The 22495-nt window shown below is 40.3% G+C and overlaps 1 protein-coding gene across 2 annotated transcripts in view; it reads right to left on the bottom strand.

The window, feature by feature from the left end:
* LOC122647621 overlaps nucleotides 1-18306 on the bottom strand; it is a 29936-nt gene extending 11630 nt beyond the window's left edge. For both annotated transcript variants that reach the window (XM_043840975.1, XM_043840976.1), the window contains exons 1-5: nucleotides 18126-18306; nucleotides 17683-17855; nucleotides 17506-17558; nucleotides 16763-16877; nucleotides 16033-16155 (exon numbers count right to left, since the gene is read on the bottom strand). In XM_043840975.1, the coding sequence (XP_043696910.1) occupies nucleotides 16033-16155; nucleotides 16763-16877; nucleotides 17506-17558; nucleotides 17683-17855; nucleotides 18126-18287 (626 nt within the window). In that variant the 5' untranslated portion in view covers nucleotides 18288-18306. The remainder of the gene's footprint in view (nucleotides 1-16032; nucleotides 16156-16762; nucleotides 16878-17505; nucleotides 17559-17682; nucleotides 17856-18125) is intronic.
* Nucleotides 18307-22495: the final 4189 nt, after the last annotated feature.

Here is a 22495-nt window from a genome sequence, read left to right as displayed (position 1 = left end):
CTATCTCTTGCACACCAAAAATCAAGTTTTTTCATGCTTTCAACACTTTCATAAAATGGTCCAAACTCAGTTCCAGGCTACTCTCAAAATATTGAGAAGTGATAATGGAACAGAGTATAAAGAATCACAATTTCAAAAATATTTGGCTGACCATGGAATCATTCATCAGACTAGTTGTGTTGATACCCCTGCCCAGAATGGTGTGGCAGAAAGGAAAAACCGCCACTTGTTAGAAATGGCCAGAGCATTAATGTTTGCGAGGAATGTCCCGTCTCAATATTGGGGGGATGAAGTTATCACGGCAGCCTATCTCATCAATAGGCTGCCATCTCGGGTACTTCACTCCCGTAGCCCCTCTGATGTTTTAATTGGTAATTCCTCCTTTATTGTGCCTCCCAAGGTGTTTCGTTGTGTGTGTTATGCTCGAGATACTAAATCTCCCAGCAAACTTGAACCTCGAGGACTCCGTTGTATTTTCTTGGGTTATTCTCCAACCCAGAAAGGCTATAAATGTTACCATCCCCCTTCCCGCCGTACCATGGTTAGCATGGATGTTGTTTTCCATGAGTCCCTTTCTTATTATTCTTCGCCACCTCTTCAGGGGGAGAGTGCTGGTGAAGATGTGGCTTTCGAGATTCCTCTACCTGAGGAGCCTCTGGCTGCCCAGCCCTCTTTACCACCCAGGATGCTTCCCATCCACCCTTGGATGCTGCCCATCCTACTTTGGAGACCTCCCAACAACCTCTGGTTGTTCCTCCCTCACCTAATGGGAATCCTTTACAGGGGGAGACCATAGAAAATAGTGTTGTTAATATTCCTACTTAGGGGGAGCAGACTCCGGTCCAAAGAACTATTGGTGAATTTCAGAAGAGAATTGACAACTCCAACATGATCACCTATACAAGGGGAAGGTCCAAAAGAGGGCAGTTGCATCCCACTATAGCACTAGTACCCATCCAATTGCCGACTCCAAACACAAATCCTACATCTCCTGGTAATCCATCTCCTTCCGACCTACCTATTGCACTTCGCAAAGGTACTAGGACTTGTACTTTACATCCCATATCCCATTTTGTTTCGTATAACTCTCTTTCTCCCTCTTTTCGTGCATTTGTATCTTCTCTTTCCTCTGTTTCGGTTCCTAAAAATTGGCAGGAAGCATCTACAGATGGAAAGTGGAAGATAGCAATGTTGGAAGAAATGAGAGCACTACACAAAAATAATACGTGGGATCCTGTGGCTCTTCCTCCAGGGAAAAAACTAGTGGGTTGTAGATGGGTCTTCATAGTTAAACAGAAGGCTGATGGTTCGGTGGACAGGTACAAGGCACGTTTGGTTGCAAAGGGGTTCACTCAGACTTATGGAGTTGACTATCTGGAGACCTTTGCACCAGTGGCAAAGCTCAACACTGTCAGGGTGTTATTATCTTGTGCTGCAAATCTTAGGTGGGATCTTCAGCAGTTAGATGTCAAAAATGCCTTTCTCCATGAGGAGCTTGAGGAGGAGGTATATATGGACATTCCACCTGGTTTCTCTGATGACAGGACTAAGGGCAAGGTTTGTAAATTGAAGCGTGCCCTTTATGGCTTGAAGCAGTCACCCAGGGCCTGGTTTGGCAGATCTCATAAGGCTATGATTTCAGCAGGTTACAAGCAGAGCAATGCTGATCACACTTTGTTTATCAGACGACTTGGTGACAAGGTTACTCTTCTCGTAGTCTGTGGATGATATTGTGATCATTGGTAATGATGATGCTGCAATCAGGGATTTGAAAATTCTTCTTGGCCGTGAGTTTGAGGTCAAAGATCTTGGTCCCCTAAAATATTTTCTAGGGATAGAAGTTGCTCGATCTTCAAAGGGCATCTTTCTTTCTCAAAGAAAATATGTCCTTGATCTATTGACTAAGACAGGACTACTTGGCTGTCATCCTTCAGATACTCCTATGGAAGCTACTACAAAACTTAGGGAGAAAGAGGGTGAGCCGGTTGACAAGGGTGCCTATCAGCGGTTAGTAGGCAAACTAATCTACCTTTCCCACACACGCCCTGACATTGCAGTTGCTGTGAGTTTGGTGAGTCAGTTCATGCATGATCCATATTCCTCTCATATGGATGCGGTCCGTCGTATTTTGAGGTACTTGAAGTCTGCTCCAGGAAAGGGAATTCTTCTATCTGCCAATGGTCACTTGAAGGTTGAAGCCTATACTGATGCCGATTGGGCTGGTTCTCCTGACAGGAAATCTATCTCTGGCTACTGTTCCTTTGTGGGTGGAAACCTTGTCACATGGCGGAGCAAAAAGCAGAATGTTGTGGCAAGGTCTAGTGCTGAAGCCGAATTCCGCGCAATGGCACAAGGAATTTGTGAACTTCTGTGGCTTAGAGGGTTATTGCAGGATATTGGTGTTGCTGTCCATCTTCCAATCACAATAAAGCGGCGGCCATTAGTATTGCTCATAACCCTGTCCAGCATGATCGCACGAAACATGTGGAGGTTGACCGACATTTCATCAAGGAGAAGCTTGAAGCTGGCCTCGTTTGTGTTCCCTTTGTGAAGTCTTCTGATCAGCTAGCTGATGTGTTCACTAAGGGATTGAGTAGCAAGCTGTTTCATCCTATCTTAGTCAAGTTGGGCATGCATGATATATATGCTCCAACTTGAGGGGGAGTGTTAGTTATATTGGGCCAGAATACCGTAGGGGTATTCTAGACTTTTTTCCTTTATTATTTGTTAGTTTCTTATGTGGTTTAATCCCACATTGCTTATGTAATTATTTTTACTATTTCATTATAGTTATAAATACAATGTGCTTGGGATGAACTAATTATCCAAGCATTAACCTAATTCAAATCTGTTTCTACAGTGTAGTATCAATTTTAGATGTAATAGCCAGACGATTAATACGAGAGAAAACTTCATTTAGAGAGGGTACTTTCTCCCCTATAAGAAGATGACCTTTACAGACTGATAGTCAGGATGTAGTCCAATTAAGAATTTGGCAACATGGAACTCAGCTCTTTGTTGTTTCAGCTGTTCCAGATCAGTAGTTAGGGGTTGATGTATCTGGAGTTCTTCAATCATCCCTTTATAACTAGCAAAGTACCCATTTAAGGTTTTATCTTCCTGTAGGAAATTAAAGAGTTTCTCGTATAGATCATACATGCGGGAGATATTCCTTTCTTGAGAGAAGCTTTCTCGCAGATCATTCTAGACATCTTTAGCTAGTGTATGAAACATAACATTTGATGCAATAGCAGGTTCAACACTGTTCCATAACCATATCTTGATAACAGAATTTTCACGCATCCATTCATCATATGCTGTGATTGTAGTATGATCCTTAGGATCAGGATTAGGTGGATCATCAGTAATTTATTTCAGTTTTCCTTTGGCATGGATGTAGGCTTGTACTGCCTAGGCCCATAGTAGATAATTTGAAACTCCGGAGAGTTTAATAGTAGTAACCTAAACTTGGACATTGTCCGTAGATGGTTTAGGATCAGTCATAATAAAGATTGTGACTGACAGCAGCAGCAGTAATAAATTTAGGGTTTAAAAGAACCCAAACTTTGATGGAATTGAATCCACAAGAGATAGCAGCAACAGTGGTAATAATTGGTTCCTTATTAGAACCAAATTAGGGTTTGGATAACCAAAACAGAACAACAGCAGGTAGTTATTAGGGCTAAAGATCCAAACTCTCAATCGAGTTTAGGAGAATCAGTAGCAGAAGTAGCAATCGGCTCTGAAATAGAACCAGAATAGGGTTCAAGCAATAACCCAGAAGGGTCGCAGCAGCAAAGAAGAAGTATATTCACCCATATTCAAGTAGCAGGGTTTACCTACCTCAAATAACCAGTAGAAAAGATAATCTGAGATCTGGAGATGGCTACGATTGAATCAGCAGCCCCTTAGGTTGATGTAGGAATATGGTTCAAAATTTCGCAATATGTCACCGAAATTTAGGCAAATTTCGTAAATTTTGACACTTTCAAGACGAGATGGGCTGACGAAATGAAAAATGTTCAAATTTCGTCATATATTTCGGCATGTCACTGAAATATCGCCGAAACTGCTACATTCCTATGCACGTGACTCTTTAAGTATAAAAGCAACATCTCGCTAATACAACAACAACAACCATAACCTTATCCCAACTAAATGGGGTCGGCTACATTGATCCGAAAAGATCATGACAGTAATAGACAGAAGAGCATTAGAAGGAAGAAAAGGTAAAAAGGGATTAAAAATAAATAAATAAATAAATATTATAAAATTACTAAAGGAAAAAGTCTAAGCAGAAGTCAAAGCAGCATCCCAGGAACATCCCCCTACGAGGGGTCGGCTACCGGGTCCTTGTCCTCCAAACAACTCTATCCACGATCATACTAGGATCGAGCCCTACCATATGCAATAGTCATTTTAGGCCTGCCCCTACCTCTTTTAGCTCCTTCAAATTGAATCTGGTCACTCTTCCTTACTGGTGCATCCATGGGTCTCCTTTGGACATGACCAAACCACCTCAAGCGGCTTACACGAAGCTTGTCCTGGATTGGTGCAACTCTCACTTCGGTTCTAATACAAACATTCCTTACCGTATCTCTCCTGGTCTTGCCGCACATCCTCCTCAACATTCTCATCTCCGCTACACTCATCTTATCTATATTACTCTTCTTAACTGCCCAACATTTCGCTCCATATGTCATCGCTGGTCTTATTACTGTCCTATAGAATTTCCCCTTCAGCTTAATAGGCATGCGTTTGTCACATAAAACTCCTGATGCTCCTCTCCACTTCATCCATCCTACTTTAATTCTGTGGGAAACATCATCCTCTATATCACCCTCTTTGTTAATGGTTGACCCTAGGTATCTAAAACATTCACTTTGTGGTAGGTCTCGCTCCTCAAGTTTCACCACTTCATCACCTCTCCTGATTTGGCTGAAGTTACACATCATATATTTTGTCTTTGTTCTACTTAACAAAAGCAACACCTCACTGGTCTCGGTCGAAATTTCGACCGAGACCTTGCAAAGAGTGCTTTTGTTGCTTTTTTTTTTTGTCTTCCAAGCCATTCTTTGTGGGGGAAACACTTGTTCTTCATCATTTTCAACGGATCATCGTCGGAAACACGTCCGAAACACCTCCTAGCATATTTGTGAAGGCTTTTTCACTGTTTAAGGTAATTTTTTTTTCTTTAAAACTATTTTTTTTAAAATACTATGTTCAATACTTGTTGGATGGTGATGACATTATTATATGTTAGACACCGGACGCCGACCTACAACCTCATGGTGTCAAAATTTTAGTACTTAATGTGTATTTAACTATTTATGCATTAGGGTCCGACCGTATACTGTCAATCAAGGGTGCAAACCCAAAACAACACTTTGAGTTCTTTTTTTTTTTGCAATATGAAGGTTTAAATGTGTTTATTTAGCTTAAATAAGAGTGTACATGAAGTATCAAGCCTTAATATGGCCAAAAACCCACCGACATGGAGAGCCGAAATATGGCAAAAAAAATACCATATTTCACCGAAATTTCAAAATTTTTCAGAAATTTCGACCAGCCCGAAATGGCGAGACGAGACGAAATTTCAAAAAGCAATGGAGAATCAATGGAGAATGCTTAACATAAAATACCACAGTTAGTAGACAGAAAACATTGAAGACAAAAGGCTGTAATCTTCAATCAACTAATGGAAGCATTAGCAGCAGCAGTAGGATAACCTTGCTCTCCAATCGACCTTGATAAAAACCCTAGTTTTCAACTGCAAACTACATCTAGGGTTTAATCTGTAACAGTATGCAGCATAGGGTGCTGCTCCCTCTTTATAAGAAGCTTGAGACGACCTTCAAAACCAGGAATCACTTCAGCACAATTTATTGGTGCAGCTCTGATACCATGTAGCAGCAGAACTATGAAGAAACCAGAACCGAGAATTGAAAGAGAAGAAGAAGTGGAGAAGAAAGGAGAACTGTCAAGAGAGTGATCGAACTTGACAGTCTCCCTCACCCATGCTTTATTTATACATTTGAAACTCCAAATAAGTGAAGGATTCCTGACTTAGTTAGGAATCCTAGTTACAATATGAATAAATCAGAAACTAATCTACCTACTCATAATTACAATAGGATTCAAGATAAAACATAAATAAACTAGGACTAAACAGTCCTATTAGAACTAGGACAACTCCTAACTCTTAGAACAAAACAAGGAAACAAATATAAGGAGTCAATCTCGATCAGATGTAATATTCTGATCGTGATTGACTCCCCCCTGCTGTAGCTCGATAATCTTTAACAAGTCTCATTATTGTAAACTCATGTATCCAAGAGGTCATATAGCCTCTTCCTTCTCTATATATTGAAATCGTGGAGGCTGTTTCTGCAGCCAGAATTAAAACAAAAAAACTTGTCTTCTTCTCTTTGAAGAGTGCTTGTGAGTTTATCAAGCTTGCTTGGGTGGGACTCCTAAAGTGTGACCTAGGTGAGACTCCTATGGTGGGACACTAGTGAGACTCTAGTTGTTTGAATTATCTATTTCACGTTTAGACTACCAATCACAGCATCCAATCTTCAAGTAAGTTTATCATTACAATCTGTCCCTGCAACCTCTTTCATTTACAACCTTATTTCTCCATACTTCCTCCCATCAGTGCCCTCTTCTCTTTACCCTCAACAAACCAGAATCGATCTAGGCTGTAGACTCTTTCCTTGTCTACATCACAGCATGTCTATGGAAGTTTTCTATAGAATGGGTATATCTTACATGTGACAGCTGAAGCGGCAGACCAAAAGGGCTGTAGGAATTGATTGCTTCACCACCTCCACATTTGGAAAGTTTTGGCCAGAAAATAGGTTCTTTTTCTCCATTTTTCATTCGAAAATTTCAACCACCTCTCATTCACAGGGGAAACACAATAGACAGAAATGGTATAGGATTGATGTGGGCAGGAGTATTTTACACATGGCAGATCTATGTAAGAACCCACTGGATGGTTCCTGGACTCTCTTTTTTCCTAACTATGGTATCCAGACCTTCAGCCCGACTAGTCCCCACGGCACGCACATACACCCCTACACATGCATTGGGTCAGCACCGGATCCTATGAGAACCATAGAAGCCGTGGTGCTGGCCCCAAGGGGAGTCGAACTCAGAACGCATGCCGATTTAGGCATGCTCCCTTGCCAACTCAGCTACACCCTTGACTTTTAATTCCTCCTTTTGTCTTTACCATAAACAATATTTATAAGTTTGCTGCTCCTGAGAATTATGAAACCCACGAGTCATAACATGTTGAACAACATGAGAAGTTCAAAGTCTATATTTGTATTCTAATAAACAGTTGAACAACTTTAAGCTACGTTTGGTAACGGTCTTAAGAACGTTCTTTGGCATTTTTTCATTCTTTGAGAACGAAAAAACGGAAAATCATGTTTGGCATTTCGGTTCGTTCTTTTGGTCTTTAAGAACGAACCGGATGGATTTTAGGTCTCAAGAACATTCTTTACAGACCGCCTCAGACATGGTCTGATGTTCTTTAGAACAACTTAAACTGCAAAATATTATCGTGAAATCAAGAAAAACTCAACTCAAAGGCTGAACGAAGAAGACTTCTGCTCTTCACTTTGGACCAAACAAAGAAGACTTCTCCTGCAACTCCATCCACGACTGTGAATCGAAGGTCTCCTGCAACTCCATCTACAACGGTAAGCTCTCTCTATCTTTCTCTTTGTGCGCGGTCCTACTGAAACCCTAGCTGAGGTCCTTCTCCCATCGTCTATTACGCTTGCAGAGAGAGGACGGGAGAGGTTGATGGAGGATCAGAACCTCGACTTAGAGAGAGCTCGGTTGCTTAGCCTAGCCCTTGATTTCGGCTTCGATGAAGAATCTTCCAAGAAATGTTTAGATCGTCTAGTTCATCTTTACAGTAATCAGAAATCCCTGATTTCCCCCTCCTCATCTGCTTCTAAAATCTGTCTGTGCAAAGAATTAGCGGGAATTACTCTCGATATGTTTGTTGCGATCTTCTCTACCAACATTTCATCCTATAAGGCAGAAAATTCCAGAACTTGATTGTTCTGCCATTTTAAAGACCCTTTTAAAAAAAATAAAAAATAAAAATCACCTGCTTGATAACGCACCCTGTAGTGGAATCAAGACATGTCAAAACCACATAAACCCTACTATATGTCAATTTCCAATACATTAACGGCGTCTGTATAAGCAGGGTGAACATGTTTGGATTTTTCATCTCATTATTAAGATTTAGTTGTCATCCATTATGCCAGTACGCATTGTTTTTTTTTGGGTGAATAAAGAATATAATTACTAAAGAAAAAGGAAAGGCCCCCAAAGGGGGAATACAAGAGCCCAAGGCTAGGAGAGCATTATTTAACAGGAGCTAGAAGAGAAACATTAGAGAGACCCCAGGAGACAACAATACCAGTACGCATTGTTGAATCCATAAGATGGATGAAAATTCAATTTTTCCGGTATTGTGTTTGTATCCTGAGAAAATCAGAGAAGAAGAAAAAGGGAAGAGAAGAGAAAGGAGAGAGGAGCTGCAGCCGTAATGTCTTAATTCATTGAGAAAACAATAGACTATAATATATATAATTTAGGCAAAAGGAGAAAAGACCAAAAAGGACCTCACGGTGGGGCAGGAATAGATGTCGTGATTAGTGCCTGGCGCTAATCACAAGACTCCGTTTGAGCCCCACGACATGCACTCTAACACTCTCTCTCAAGCTGGAGAATATATATCAAATCATGCCCAGCTTGTTACAATATACTCTATCCTCCCATTACCCAAAGACTTAGTAAACACATCCGCAAGTTGTTCTCCCGTTCTGACATGACTTGGAAGAACCAATCCACTCTGCATTTTTTCTCGAACAAAATGGCAGTCAAATTCAATATGCTTCGTCCTCTCATGAAACACAGGATTAGAAGCAATATGAATTGACGCCTGATTATCACACCATAATCGCATGGGAACTGAAGTCTTGAAGCCCAACTCAAACAATAGTTGTTGTATCCACATCAATTCACAAGTCAATTGTGCCATAGCTCTACACTATGACTCCGCACTGGAACGAGCCACAACACTCTGCTTCTTGCTCTTCCATGAAACAAGGTTCCCTCCAACAAACGTGTAGTATCTAGTAGTTGCCCTTCTGTCAATTGGAGAACCTGCCCAATCAGCATTTGAAAATCCTTCAACTCTGCCATGTCCATGATCACGATATACAATACCTCTGCGTGGAGCCTTTTTGAGACACCGTAGAATACGAACAACTGCATCCCAATAAGAGGTCCGAGTGGAGAAAAGGAATTGACTCACCAAACTAACTGAAAAGGCAATGTCAGGTCGGGTAACTGTTAGGTAGTTCAGCTTACCCACCAGTCTTCTATATCTCTCAGGGTCGTCAAGAGCATCTCCTTCTTCAACAACCAACTTCACGTTCTGGTCCATGAGTGAGTCAACAGGTTTAGCCCCAAGCATACCTGTCTCAGTAAGTAAGTCCAACACATACTTTCGTTGCGACAGAAAGACTCCCTTCTAAGACTGAGTCACTTCAATTCTCAAAAAATATTTCAACCTCCCCATATCCTTAGTCTAAAATTTATGTTGAAGATATGACTTCAACTCAACTATATCAACCGAATCATCACCAGTAATGATAATATCATCCGCGTATACAATCAGAAAAATCCTCCCCGCACCTGACTGTCTATAAAAGAACGAGTGATCACTACCACACCTGGACATGCCAAAAGCAAGAACAACCTCAGTGAATCTGCCAAACCACGCATGGGGGGACTATTTCAGCCCATACAAGGACTTCTTCAATCTACACACCATTCCAAACTCCCCCTGAGCAACAAATCCCGGAGGTTGCTCCATATAAACCTCCTCTTGCAGAGTACCATGTAGGAATGCATTCTTGACATCAAGCTGAAATAAGGGCCAGTGATAAGATGCTGCAAGAGAGATCAGAATACGAACAGAAGCAAGTTTGGCAACAAGTGAAAAGGCATCTAAGTAGTCCACACCGTACACCTGTGCATAACCCTTAGCTACAAGTCTTGCTTTCAAACGGACAAGAGAACCATCAGGATTCACTTTCACTACATACACCCATCGACACCCAATAGCAGTTTTTCCTTGGGGCAGCGGTACAATATCCCAATTATCATTCACCTTTAATGCCGTTAATTCTTCTTCCATAGTTGTCCTCCAGCCAGGACTAGACAATGCCTCTGTCACAGACTTAGGAAGGGGATAGGCCTCTACAGAGATAAAAATGAACGAAATGAAGAAGATAGATGAGTAAGAAACAAAATTAGAAATAGAATGCCGAGTACAACTACGGATACCTTTTCATTTAGCAATAGGAATGTCAAGATCAGAAATAATAGGATCAACTAGAGAGATATCCGTAGTAGAATCTGCAATAGAAGAAGACGTGACAGAATCCAGAAGAGCAGGTGGAGCAGCAACTACTTGTGGGCGCCTGGCATAAACCTGGAGTGGCAGCGGTCCCTGTGCAAGAGCTGGTTGTGTCGGTGCAGGAAACTGAATAATGTACACAGGGAAATCATCATCTAAGTCAGAAGCATTGACAAAAGAAACATGGTATGGCGTGGATTCAAAAAAGGACACATCAGCTATAATAAAATATTTCCGTACAGACGGAGAATAACAGCGGTACCCCTTTTGGGTACGAAAATACCCAAGAAGCATACACTTAATGGCTTTTGGATCCAATTTTGACAAACCAAGTCAATGGTCACGAATAAAACACACACAACCAAAGATGCGAGGTGGCAAAACAAACAATGGTTTAGTATGAAATAATACGGAATGAGGAATGCTTCCTTGCAAGACGGAAGAAGGCATGCGATTAATAAGATAACATGCAGTCAATACAACATCAGCCCAGAAAGGTTGGGGAACCTTCATCTCAAATAACATGGAACGGGTAACATCCATAAAATGTCGATTTTTCCTTTCTGCCATACCATTTTGTTGTGGTGTATCAAAACAGGAAGACTGGTGAACCATACCATGCTGAACCACAAATGCAGAAAAATGAGCAGACAAATACTCTTTGGCATTATCATTATGTAAGATTTTCACTCACACCAAACTGAGTTCGAATTTCAGAAACAAAGGCACAAAATATAGAAAATAATTCCGACCGATTTTTCATTAAATATAACGAAGTCATCCTTGAATGGTCATCAACAAAGGTAATAAAGTACTTAAAATCCAAATTTGAAACAACAGGACACAGACCCCAAACATCAGAGTGAACCAAGAAAAAGAAGAAGCAGAACGCTTATTAACTCTAGGGGGATAACTCACACGGTGGAGTTTCCCAAACTGACAAGACTTGCACTCAAGACTAGAAAGAGAATTAAAACTAGAATCTAACTTCTTAAGACTTTCCAAGGAAGGATGACCAAGCCGACAATAAATCTGATGGTGAGAAGCAACACTGGAGTAAGCAGCAAAAGGCGTGCCACCGTCAAGTAGATACAGCCCACCCGACTGACGTCCTCTACAATCGTCTTCTTTGAAGCAAGATCCAGAAAAACACAAGAGTCGAGATAGAACGTCACTGAACAATTAAAAGTATTCATTAATTTACTGACAGACATAAGATTAAATGGAAAATTCGGAAGGTAGAGAACAAAGGACAGTGACAACGAAGAATTAGGATGAACAATACCGGTACCCTTAACCTTTGCTAAAGACCCATCAGCTAAGGTAACACTGGCTGAAAATGGAAACAAATAAGAAAAGATGCCTGACACTCCAGACATGTGATCCAATGCCCCTGAATCAATGATCCAGGGACGGGAAGCAGCGGAAAGGCATGCAGTGGCATTACCTGTCTTAACCAAAGTAGCAGTGGAAGAAGTAAGCTATAAAATCTGGAACTGGTTGTTCCGTGCATACTCTTCATCTGACATAACAATCACCTTTCCCTCAAAAGGTTGAGACTAAGGGGCTGAATCACTACTAGCAGTGGAATTTGCAAACTGCTGCTGTCCAGGCTTCCCATGAAGCTTCCAACAAAATCTCTGAATGTGGCCAGGTTGACCACAGTGATGACAAGTCCGGACAGCACCCGATTCATTAGAAGAGGCAGTAGACTGCCCATAACTTTGGATGTTACTTTGTTGAGTTGGTCCTCTCCCTGTACCACGACCACCTCCACCTCCACGACCAGCCCCACGTCCACGATTACCCCCACGGAAACCACCATCACCACGGCCACCACTAACAACCCCATTTTGTGACACTAGAGCTGAACTGTCGACAGTCAGGGTGGAATTACGAGAACTCTCACGAGATACCCGAAGAACACGAGCAAACGTATCTGTTAGAGAGGCAATATTCTCACCACCAAGAATCTGAGATTTGATAGACTCATACTCCTGCCCGAGTCCTCCCAAAAATCTCATAATAGCCAATTGTTCCCTTTGAACTTGCATCTGCTTCACATCCGAAGAAATAGGAAGAAGGGCATTCAATTCTTCATACATGCGCCTAAAATCAGCAAAATACTGGGTGATGGAACACCCCTTTCTTTCAGTTCGATAAAACTCCTGTGATAATTCATAAATTCGAGACAGATTATTTTGGCCAGAATATAGTACGCCTAAATAATCCCATAAATCTTTCACAGTGTTGATGTGAGTAACCAAATCCACAATACGGTTCTCCATCGAGTTCAACATCTGCCCAAGAATTCTTGCGTCAACAGTTTCCCATGTTGCATCATCCATTGGTGTAGGGCCGTCAAGTAGAACTGCTGGTTTCGACCAGTCAAAACAAGTTTCACAGTTTTCGGGCCATTGCTGCAAATTGGTTACACCGTCAAGTTTCTCTCTATGATTCGATTGGAAGAGGAGGACACCACCTCCGTAACCATTGCACTACTTTTATCCTCATCACCCATGTTGACCTCTCAAACAAAATTTAGATCCAAAACTGGACAAAGAACACCAATCGACTCACCAAAAGAAAGCAAAACACACCAAAACAAAATCTTCTGCCACCAATCGAATCATCAAAAGAGAGCAAAACACATGTTCTGCGGCCACCAATCCAATCAGCACACATTACCCACAGCTTCAAGAAGAATCGATGGGACTGCTACCATCATGGAAGAATCACCCAAAACCACAGACCAGCAATATGGCACTCGATTGCCAATCAAATAATCACAAACATCACCACGAAATCTGTTATTAATTGAAGAAGAGCAGATTTACATTCTGTACACCAAATCCGCAATCACCAAACACCAATAAAACCGCAGGGGTGAAAAATCACCCCTTTCTTTAGAGTTGTGAACCTCTAGTAGGGCTAACCAGAAATCGCAGAGGAGAAGGGAAAAGAAAAAGGGGAAACAAGGAAAAAGACTTGTGCAGGCCTAGGAACTCTGCTCTGATACCATGTAACCTGCGAAAATCAGAGAAGAGAAGAGAAGAGAAAGGAAGAGAAAGGAGAGAGGAGCTGCAGCCGTAATGTCTTAATTCATTGAGAGAACAATAGAGTACAATATATATATAATTTAGGCAAAAGGAGAAAAACCCAAAAAGGACCTCACGGTGGGGCACGAACAGATTTCATGATTAGTGCCTGGTGCTAATCACGAGACTCTGTTTGAGCCCCACAACATGCACTCTAACAGTGTTTAACAGGAATCCATGTTTAAGTTTGACGCGGACAGATGTTCCTGTTTGTGTGTGATAGATTACTGGTTACAGACATTGTTACTGTTAAACAGTCGAGTTCATGAAACTGGTCAAGTTAAAAAAAAAATGAAAATCTGATAATGAATTGATTTCTTGAACTATTTACATGAACCAATGCTACAAGCAAAGCCATGAATTCACGGAGAATGAATTTCCCTAGGTACTTATTGGGGTCAATCCAATAATTCTCAGACCAGTGTTATGCTTCACCGTCTTTCTTTTCTTGTGCAGGAGAAGATGGAAGAGATTTTATTACTGTTGAGCACTGTGGTGATGATTATCTTGCAGCCCTGGCCGAGTATTAGCAGGACAGTGAGGATTGGGATGATTTGCAAGCCATGAAATCTGAAGCATGTGGAGTTTTAAGTAACATGTTGGGTAAGAGGTTTTACTAATCTTGTGATGAATGCTCCTAAACTCAAGTACTTGCATCTCAGGGGTCATTTTAAAGATATCCACTTCAAAAATACCCCAATTCTAGCAAAGGTAGAAGATGATTTAAATTTGTTTGGTTCTGATCAACATGGGGAAGAAACTTGCAATCTGATCAAAGTTCTTGGAGGTCTTGTTGGTGTTGAGGATCTTTGTATGGCAAGTGTGGGTATTCTGAAGGTAATAAGATGATTTCATGGGTATATACTCTTGAAGTTAATTAAAGGGTATCTCTCTCTTGTACACCATTTTTTTTCTTTCATTTTTGTTTCATTTAGTTCTTGGCTGTGGGTATTATACCAAGAAGCTTCCAAATACCTTTTATCATCTCAAGTTTTGCAACCTGAACTATTACGTATGCTGCTTGATGCCTTTTGTGGTTCGTTTTCTCTGATTTTAAACTGTTGATGTGGAGTGATTCTGTTGGAAAAGATGGTTGTTGTTTGCTGTCTCTGTGAAAAAATTCTTAAGAGGAAGAAGGATTAACGGAAAAGATGGTTGTTGTTTGCTGGTCTTAAAGATCATTTTTATTTTTTTTTGGTTTCTGTCTCTTGTCATATATATACCTTCTTGTTGTTGAGAAATTATTTGATTGATGAAATGAGGATTTAGTGTGTTGATATACCTTCTTGTTGCTGCCATCACTTTTGGACTGCATATTCAAAACATCATGAATGTCAAGGTTTGTGGTAAGGTCTCATGGTTACTTGTAAATTCCAAGCTCAACTTGATGAGTCTTTAGCTCAAATTGGTAGAACACTTGGAGCATGAGCATATTCCAAGGGGATGGTGGTTCGAATCCACCAAGGCCCTTTTTATTCAATTGTTCATAACATAATCAGTTATGGCACTAATCCACACAAGAACCCAATTTTAATATCATCTTTGAAATTTGACATATTTTTATAATTACTTTGGTAATGTTAATGAGATATTTTAATTTTATGCTAAGGTTGGTAAAAGAGAAGGATTTTACAAGTATTTTTTGGTATAATTTAGAAGGAAATGGCCTTATTGTAATTAATATCAAATTTGGAAGAACAGGTTTTACCAAACGACATTTTTGTTCTATTATTGTTCCGAAAACGTTCTTCAGACCGTTACCAAACGGCCATATTCATACACAGAACGCAGTTCCAGACCAAAAACATCAAAGAACGTTCCTGACCAAGAACGGGTGTTCTTTACCAAGACCGTTACCAAACATAGCCTTAGAGTCTCTTCACTGTTGGAGATCTTACAAAAGTAAGGTTTTCTTCCTCTTTTTAACTCCAATGAATTACAACAATAAAGAATGTTACAGTATTGGGCCAACTGTTAAATTATTTAGAAATGTAGATAGACCAACATAATAACGAAAAATCCACATTAATTTCAGTATTCAACACATGCTAATTCACACACCAAAGAATGTGTAACCTAACGTCACAGCAACAAATTTTCTCGTGTAATGCATTGTCTAAACTCATACAGCATGGTGGAACAAACATATCATACAGGATATGAGCAGAGAGGAAGATAAGATTAATGGTAAAGCCCTTCTTTGGGACTTTTCTTTCTGGAAGAACTAAGAAGATCCAAAAACTACATTATGTCTTAGGTAACCACTTTGAAATGAATATTTCATGGATTAACACTCAATGTACAACATAGATACACCATATTATCAATGCATGCTCTTACAATTAAATGCAACAAATTTGAAAAATATATATGGTTAGTCCAACAGGCACAAAGTAACTGTAGTGCTGGCTAGGGACATTGACAAAACTCGAGATATAGAACGAGAACCAAAGAGGATATGATTGGTGAATTTACCTCCCCGCGATGCATACGTATTTCAACTGTGGAGTATAAACTGCTTTTGCACAATGTTTGTCAACATAATCCAAGAGGCCCCTAGTTTGATCAATGACTCCTGACATACCCTTGGGGGGTGGTCTGAAAGAAAAAATGTTTGGTAATCAAATCAATGTTGGAATACAAATTGAACTTCTTGAGGACAGGTAGTTTAATTAGATGGAAAAAATCAATAAATCAAGTATTGAAACTTGATTTCTTCTTCAGTTATCCCATTGAAAAGAGTTAAGAGTTTTAGCTAATGAAATTAGTTTACTAGTTCAAAACAAAAAATAGGATCCCAGAAGATGAATACAACCAGTATAACCACATAAGATCACACAATTTAGTTGGTAAGATTCATTGATGATTTTATTTGTCCTGTTTAGACCTCCATGATGGGAGCATAGTTCAAAAACTCACCGAAATTTTGTTAATTCGGACATGTCCGATATGAAACAGGAGGCGAAAGGAGGAAAACAAGTTTTAAAACTATGGATGTGAGAGCTAAAGGAGGAAAACAGCACTTCAAAATGGGGAAAAGAAAGCACATACTAGGAAGAAATATTTGATAGTCCGAATTCCTCTATTTTACTAGGAAAAGAAAGCACTTACTAAGAAGAAATAGTTCACTTTCTCTATTTTAATAATCTGGGTCAGATCATATGTCCAATGTATCAGCAAAGTAAGGAATCTTACAAAAACGTACAAGTGAGGGGTTCCAAGGGTCAATAATAAAGAAATATTTGATAGTCCGAATTCCTCCATGTAGACACGTGCAAGCCATCCTCCAGCTGAATGTCCAATTAAGGATAGACTCTGACCTACAATGCAATATCTTCTTGGAATTTAGATACTTGCATACATTAAGTAGGGAAAATTTTTCAGGGATGGAGAATAATATATATGTATAAAATAAAAGATGACCATAACTGTTGAGCCCAAGGAATATCTATATAAAGTTGATTCGTTATAGTCCAATTCTGCATGCAGTTAAGAACTTTAAATACTAGTGGAAACAAGTTTTTGGTATGAACAAGAAAGGAAAGACACTAGTCTTTATCAAAGAAACTAAATAGTAGGGAGATTTCATTATTTTATTTTATTTTCAACTAAATGCTGGTGGATAGAACATTATCATTTATAACAACTACCAAGTGCATGGGCATGATAGTGCTTAGTCTGAAACGACACATTTTATGTTTATAAAGTGATTCATCAATTGCATTCGGTATAGCAAATACACTGGTCACAAGTCATAACACTTACTTTAGCAGCAAATTTTTGTTCTTCATTTTATTAATCCATTTTCATTTGAGTGTACGAGTGTGTAGATGAGAGACTAAGAAGTTTAAGTGTGTAGATGGCAGATAACCTATTTTGTAAAAATAAACGGAAGGACAACCAAAACACTTTGAGAAGGTATATGGTAGATGGAGAAACAAAACATACCTTCAGCTAATTGATTTGCCTCCTGAACGGCCTCATCAACTCTCAGCAGATACCTAGGGGCCAGAATATCAAATCAAGTCAGAAGGACTAAGCAAGTAAATTAATACTTAAGATTTGAGAATGCATGTAAATAAATAATGGCACATAACAAAGATCAATGTGGATGAGAATTCAAACCAATCAAGAACAGGCCGAGGACGGAGAGTTCCCTGCCAATAATTAGGGTCGAGGAGACCTGCTGCATTCCTCAGCCAATCGATCCTAGAGACCTTAGCAACCACTGAAGGCACACCATAACCTTTTAAGGTCAGTGCCAACTTATCATAATCACTTGAATTGTTGCCCAACCCCTGAAAGTGAAACAACACACCAATTTTGTCCATTGATTGAGTACTCTTCCTTCACTTTCAGCCCAAATGCCATGCCAGAAAGTTAAAACTGACACAACAATCAAAGCCCATTTGAACAGATTTCAACTGAAATTAGATACTAGTTTCAGACCAAAAAAAAAAAAGTGACATTCTTCTTTCTCTCGTTGACGATAATGAAGACGAACGGAAAAAGGAAAGAGGAAATGAAATCCCTAATTGATGTTTCTACAAGTATGTAAGTAACTTAACTGGAAGAATAACAGCTGGGCGGTGTTTAGAAGTCTTTGGTTGTGGAGGCGTTTCTGTTGACGCCGCAAATGATATGATGTGTTTGATGGGCTGTGATTGTGTTGGTCTTCTTGTTCTTGATGTTGAGAACGTTGTAACTGAAATTGGGGATGCCACAGCCATCCCCAACCAACTTGGTCAAGCTTTTTTTGTGTTACTTCGTCTTCTATTTCTTATTTATTATTTTATTTAACTCTCAGGTACTGTCATTGTTGATTATTAAATGGATAAGAAGAATGGTTAATAACCACAGAAACAATAGATGAGTCTCTAAATATCGACTGCAAATGCCGTGAATAGAAGAAGATAGAACAAATTGGAGGGCACACCGAGGCCACATATGCAGTTTTTTTTTTTTTTGGGTCGTAAATATGCAGTTAATTAAAGATGTGACAAACTGTTAATGAATCGACCAGGTCGGTTCGGGTTAAATCAAGGAATCCTTGTAATAAACCTAAACCAACTGAAAAAACCAAGCTTAAAGCCTGAGCCTCAGGTATATATAACAGGCGACCAAGAGGGCAAGAGGTCACCTCTACTCACCCTCGTTCAAGTGTCAAGAATTCAAGATTTGATGGGAGAGGGAAGTTGCAGGTTACGCTTCTATAAGTGCCATAGCCATTAAAAAGGTCAAGGGCGTGTTTATAGCTAGGTAGGCACATCAATGTTACTATTAAACAAAAGGAGAATGGATATCGATCGTTACCTTCGTAGCATGATGTCCACAACGCAACGAAAGAGGATCAGAGCGTTCTTGATTGACGTTTGAACGCACAGCGAAGCAACTTCCTCGTGACGGTGCACTCTATAGGTGATCGACAGAACTCGATCGTCCACACTCCAAGTCCAAAGGCAATGATGGTGCCTCTTGCAAAACACAACCACTCACAATGGGAGAAAAAGAGTGAGAGCCAAGAGAGGGGAGAGAGACGTGGGAATTATAAAGGGGGAGGAGCTGCGACAGAACTTAATCTAACGCAGCCCCCCTCTCTCTCATATATGTATAATAATATGGGGGAACCACCATGTGGCCCCCATCCTCTAACCCTAACCCTAATGGGTCATCTTGACCCATAGCTTCCCCAAGTGAGCATGGGCATGGGCTCGGGTCGAAACCCGATTTGGTTACATCTCCCACTCGCCCACACAGGGTGAATCTACTCAATCGCTCATCTAAGTCTCTCTCTTACATGTATCCCCTCATACAGGAAATGGAGCGTGCGACCTAACGAGATAGAAGAAAAGTAGGAGTGCTATATCAAGCTTCAATCTAACCACCATAGCACATCACTCACAAACTATCTGGGGAACCCTAAACAATCCAATCACACCAGATCCAGCACTCTCGATCCCTCGTGATGAGCAATGCTAACCCCAAAACACATAATATGCCCATGACTAAGTCGAACCATGAATATGACAAGTCGCCCGGGCAATGAGTCACATAATAGGGGTGTAATTTGGAATAGTTTTCCCTGAGCCCCACATGTCAACCCGACTATTTCCAACAGCTTTCCCAATCGTGCCCCGCTGGACCGCATCATCCATGGTCCTAAGGAGCACATCAAAGTAGCGTCATTGTTTGTCCTCTTCATAACATGGTCTCAGGTATAGGGTATCAGCAGGATCAACTCAATTTGATCCATGTGGCTCACACAGTGACGAAGCAAAGACCCATTCAGTCACTCTCACAAACGGTCGTAATAAAGCACATACAATATGAAATGTATGTTATGGTGCTTCTCCCACTAAGGTGGTCATGTCACTCATAAAATATAAAAGAACACCATACGAGTCTGGGTCCAGTCGCACTGTCAAGCACCTGACCTGAGTCTTTCAGTCCAGTCACCTCCACGGTGCCTCTCAGAAGTCTCACACTCGGCTATAAGCAGGCTACACTGAGATGTGGAAATTTTGTGTTCGACCATATGAAGGTCTCATCTTAGCTCTAACTAAGGCGCCACGCAGCTTAAAAGTTGTTTGTTCATCTTGCTCGCTATCTCTAAGCGCCAAAGTTATTTTGGCTCATCTTGCTCGCTACCTCAAGCGCCAAGGTGAATCACCCATGTGATTGGATCGATTCAAGCCTGGTGACATGTTTATTAAATGGATGTGTACACAATTAATTACTCAAAGCATAACCAAAAAAAAGAAAGAAAGTAATTTATTTTATTAATGTCCAAATAAAGTGTCCATACAAGTAGCAATAACTCAAATACGGCGGAGTCCCAAGTTCCTAATGTGAACAAGGAAGACGTACCTAGCTATAAGCTTAGTAAGAGGACCAGCCGCCATGTTTCTTGTAGAGATATGCTTCAGGATCACCTCACCTTGCGCAACCATGTCCCGGATGTAGTGATAATGAATATCAATATGTTTGGCCTTCCCATGATATTTGGGGTCTTTAGCATATGCCAAGGCGGTTGTACTGTCACTGTGTACAACTACGGCTTCATCCAAATGCGTTGAAACACCTAGGCGCCTCAAGAACCTCCTGAGCCAAATGGCCGCTTGAACTGTTGATGAACAAGCAATGTACTCTGACTCCATCGTAGACAAGGCAATACAGGTCTGCTTCTTGCTACACCAAGATACAGCCCCGCCACCAAGGACAAATGCATATCTCGAGGTGGATTTGTGCTCGTCTTTATCACTGGCCCAATCCACGTCACTATAGCCTTTCAGTCTTAAATCTGAACCACTGTAGCTTAGGACAAAGTTAACGGTACCCCATAAGTACCTAAAGATTCGTTTCACTGCCTAACAATGACATGGACCAGGGTTACTCTAATAGCGACTAACCATGCCAACTGCAAAGCATATTGTTGGTCAACTGGGTCAATTGAGGTTTTCTGGAGTGGTTTTGTCATTGTTGGCAACCTTATTAGCCATATTGGTGGTACGGCAGTGGTATTTGATGAGTTGGAAAAGCTGAAATGGTCAAACAGTCACCTACACAGCTATAAGGGTATTTTGATCATTTGATAGGGTTACAAGGGTACCCGCACTTGAAGAACACCATTTAACAGCATATTAAGTCCTTATATAGTATTTGGCAAAGGAGCGAAGCAGCAAGTGAAGGTTTCATACTATTAAAGTTGTGATTTCACAGGTTTATGCAATGGTAGTGACTTTAAGGTCATTTTTTAAAGGCTTAATGGTAATTCTGGGTGAAGTGGTCTTCACAAGAAATGAAGTTCGTCAAGTCACGGTTCCAACGCAACTAGTCTCGAATAATTTGAGTGTTGGAAGAGAAAGTTACTAATATTTTTGTGTCAATGCGCAAAAATGGAGCAAATCTAGAATAGGCAAAAGTTTATATACTGAGCCAAAATTTTGGCTTATTTTTAAGTGCTATACTGTAGATAGACATTCTCCATTGTTTTGTTAAAACTCCAGAATCTCCTCGAGCGTCGGATCGGTATCTTGCATCAGATTTGGTTCATTAAAAGAAAAGGAAAGAAAAAAAAAAAAAAAAAAGAGGAAATAAAGGAAATAACTAAGGTGTAGTGAAGTGTGATGTTGGCATGACATCACCCCCATTTCTTATGAAGGAAGAGACTTTGAAAATCTCTGACGCATTTTTCCTTTTGTGCACGGTTTGTCACGAAGAATCCTTTTATTTACGGATTAGCCACTGGTTACCAATTTTTGGAGCATTCAACTTTGGAAGGTCATATCTTGGTCATCTAAAGTCCAAATGGGACAAAAAAAATTTTGAAATTGGGTATTTTTTTTTAGAGGAATCGATAGGAGCCACTTCCAGAGGAAAAAAACATAGGAAAATTTTTTTTATGCACAGAATACTTTAATGGATTGATTTATGAAGCTGCAATCAACATTCAGATGTGCGCATCGACTCTCAAAGGGGTACTGTAGTATATTGATCTCTAGAATACACAGGAGAGAGGTATTCTTTTATTTTACAAGTCCTATTATTTTTTTAGGTTTGCTTATGTGTTGAAAACACCCCTAGTTTTGTTCATCTTTTGGGGAAGGGCTTGTAATTGATTTTCAATTTAACATTGTAATACCAATCAAGTTGGGGTTTGATTGGCTTTGGGGTTGTAGCCCTAGACTGTGTAGGATCATAGCCAAAAGCAGGTGTTGTTGCACCTGGATCGTTGTGGTGATCATAATTTGAGTAGTGTACTAGGAAAATACGAAACCCTTTACGGGTATTCCTTCGTGGATGTGGGCACTTTGGCCGAACCACGTATATCTGGTGTCGTTGCATTGCTTTTATTTTCAACATATACTTGAAGTGATTGTTGTGCAGAGTGGTGGGACACTGTCTGGTAGACCCAACCACATTGTGGTGTGTGGTGGAC

Source organism: Telopea speciosissima, unplaced genomic scaffold (genome assembly GCF_018873765.1).
Source record: "Telopea speciosissima isolate NSW1024214 ecotype Mountain lineage unplaced genomic scaffold, Tspe_v1 Tspe_v1.0094, whole genome shotgun sequence".
Classification (NCBI taxonomy): Eukaryota; Viridiplantae; Streptophyta; class Magnoliopsida; order Proteales; family Proteaceae; genus Telopea; species Telopea speciosissima.
Note: the sequence above shows the minus strand (reverse complement) of the source record. Positions and strands in the feature narration are given on the sequence as shown.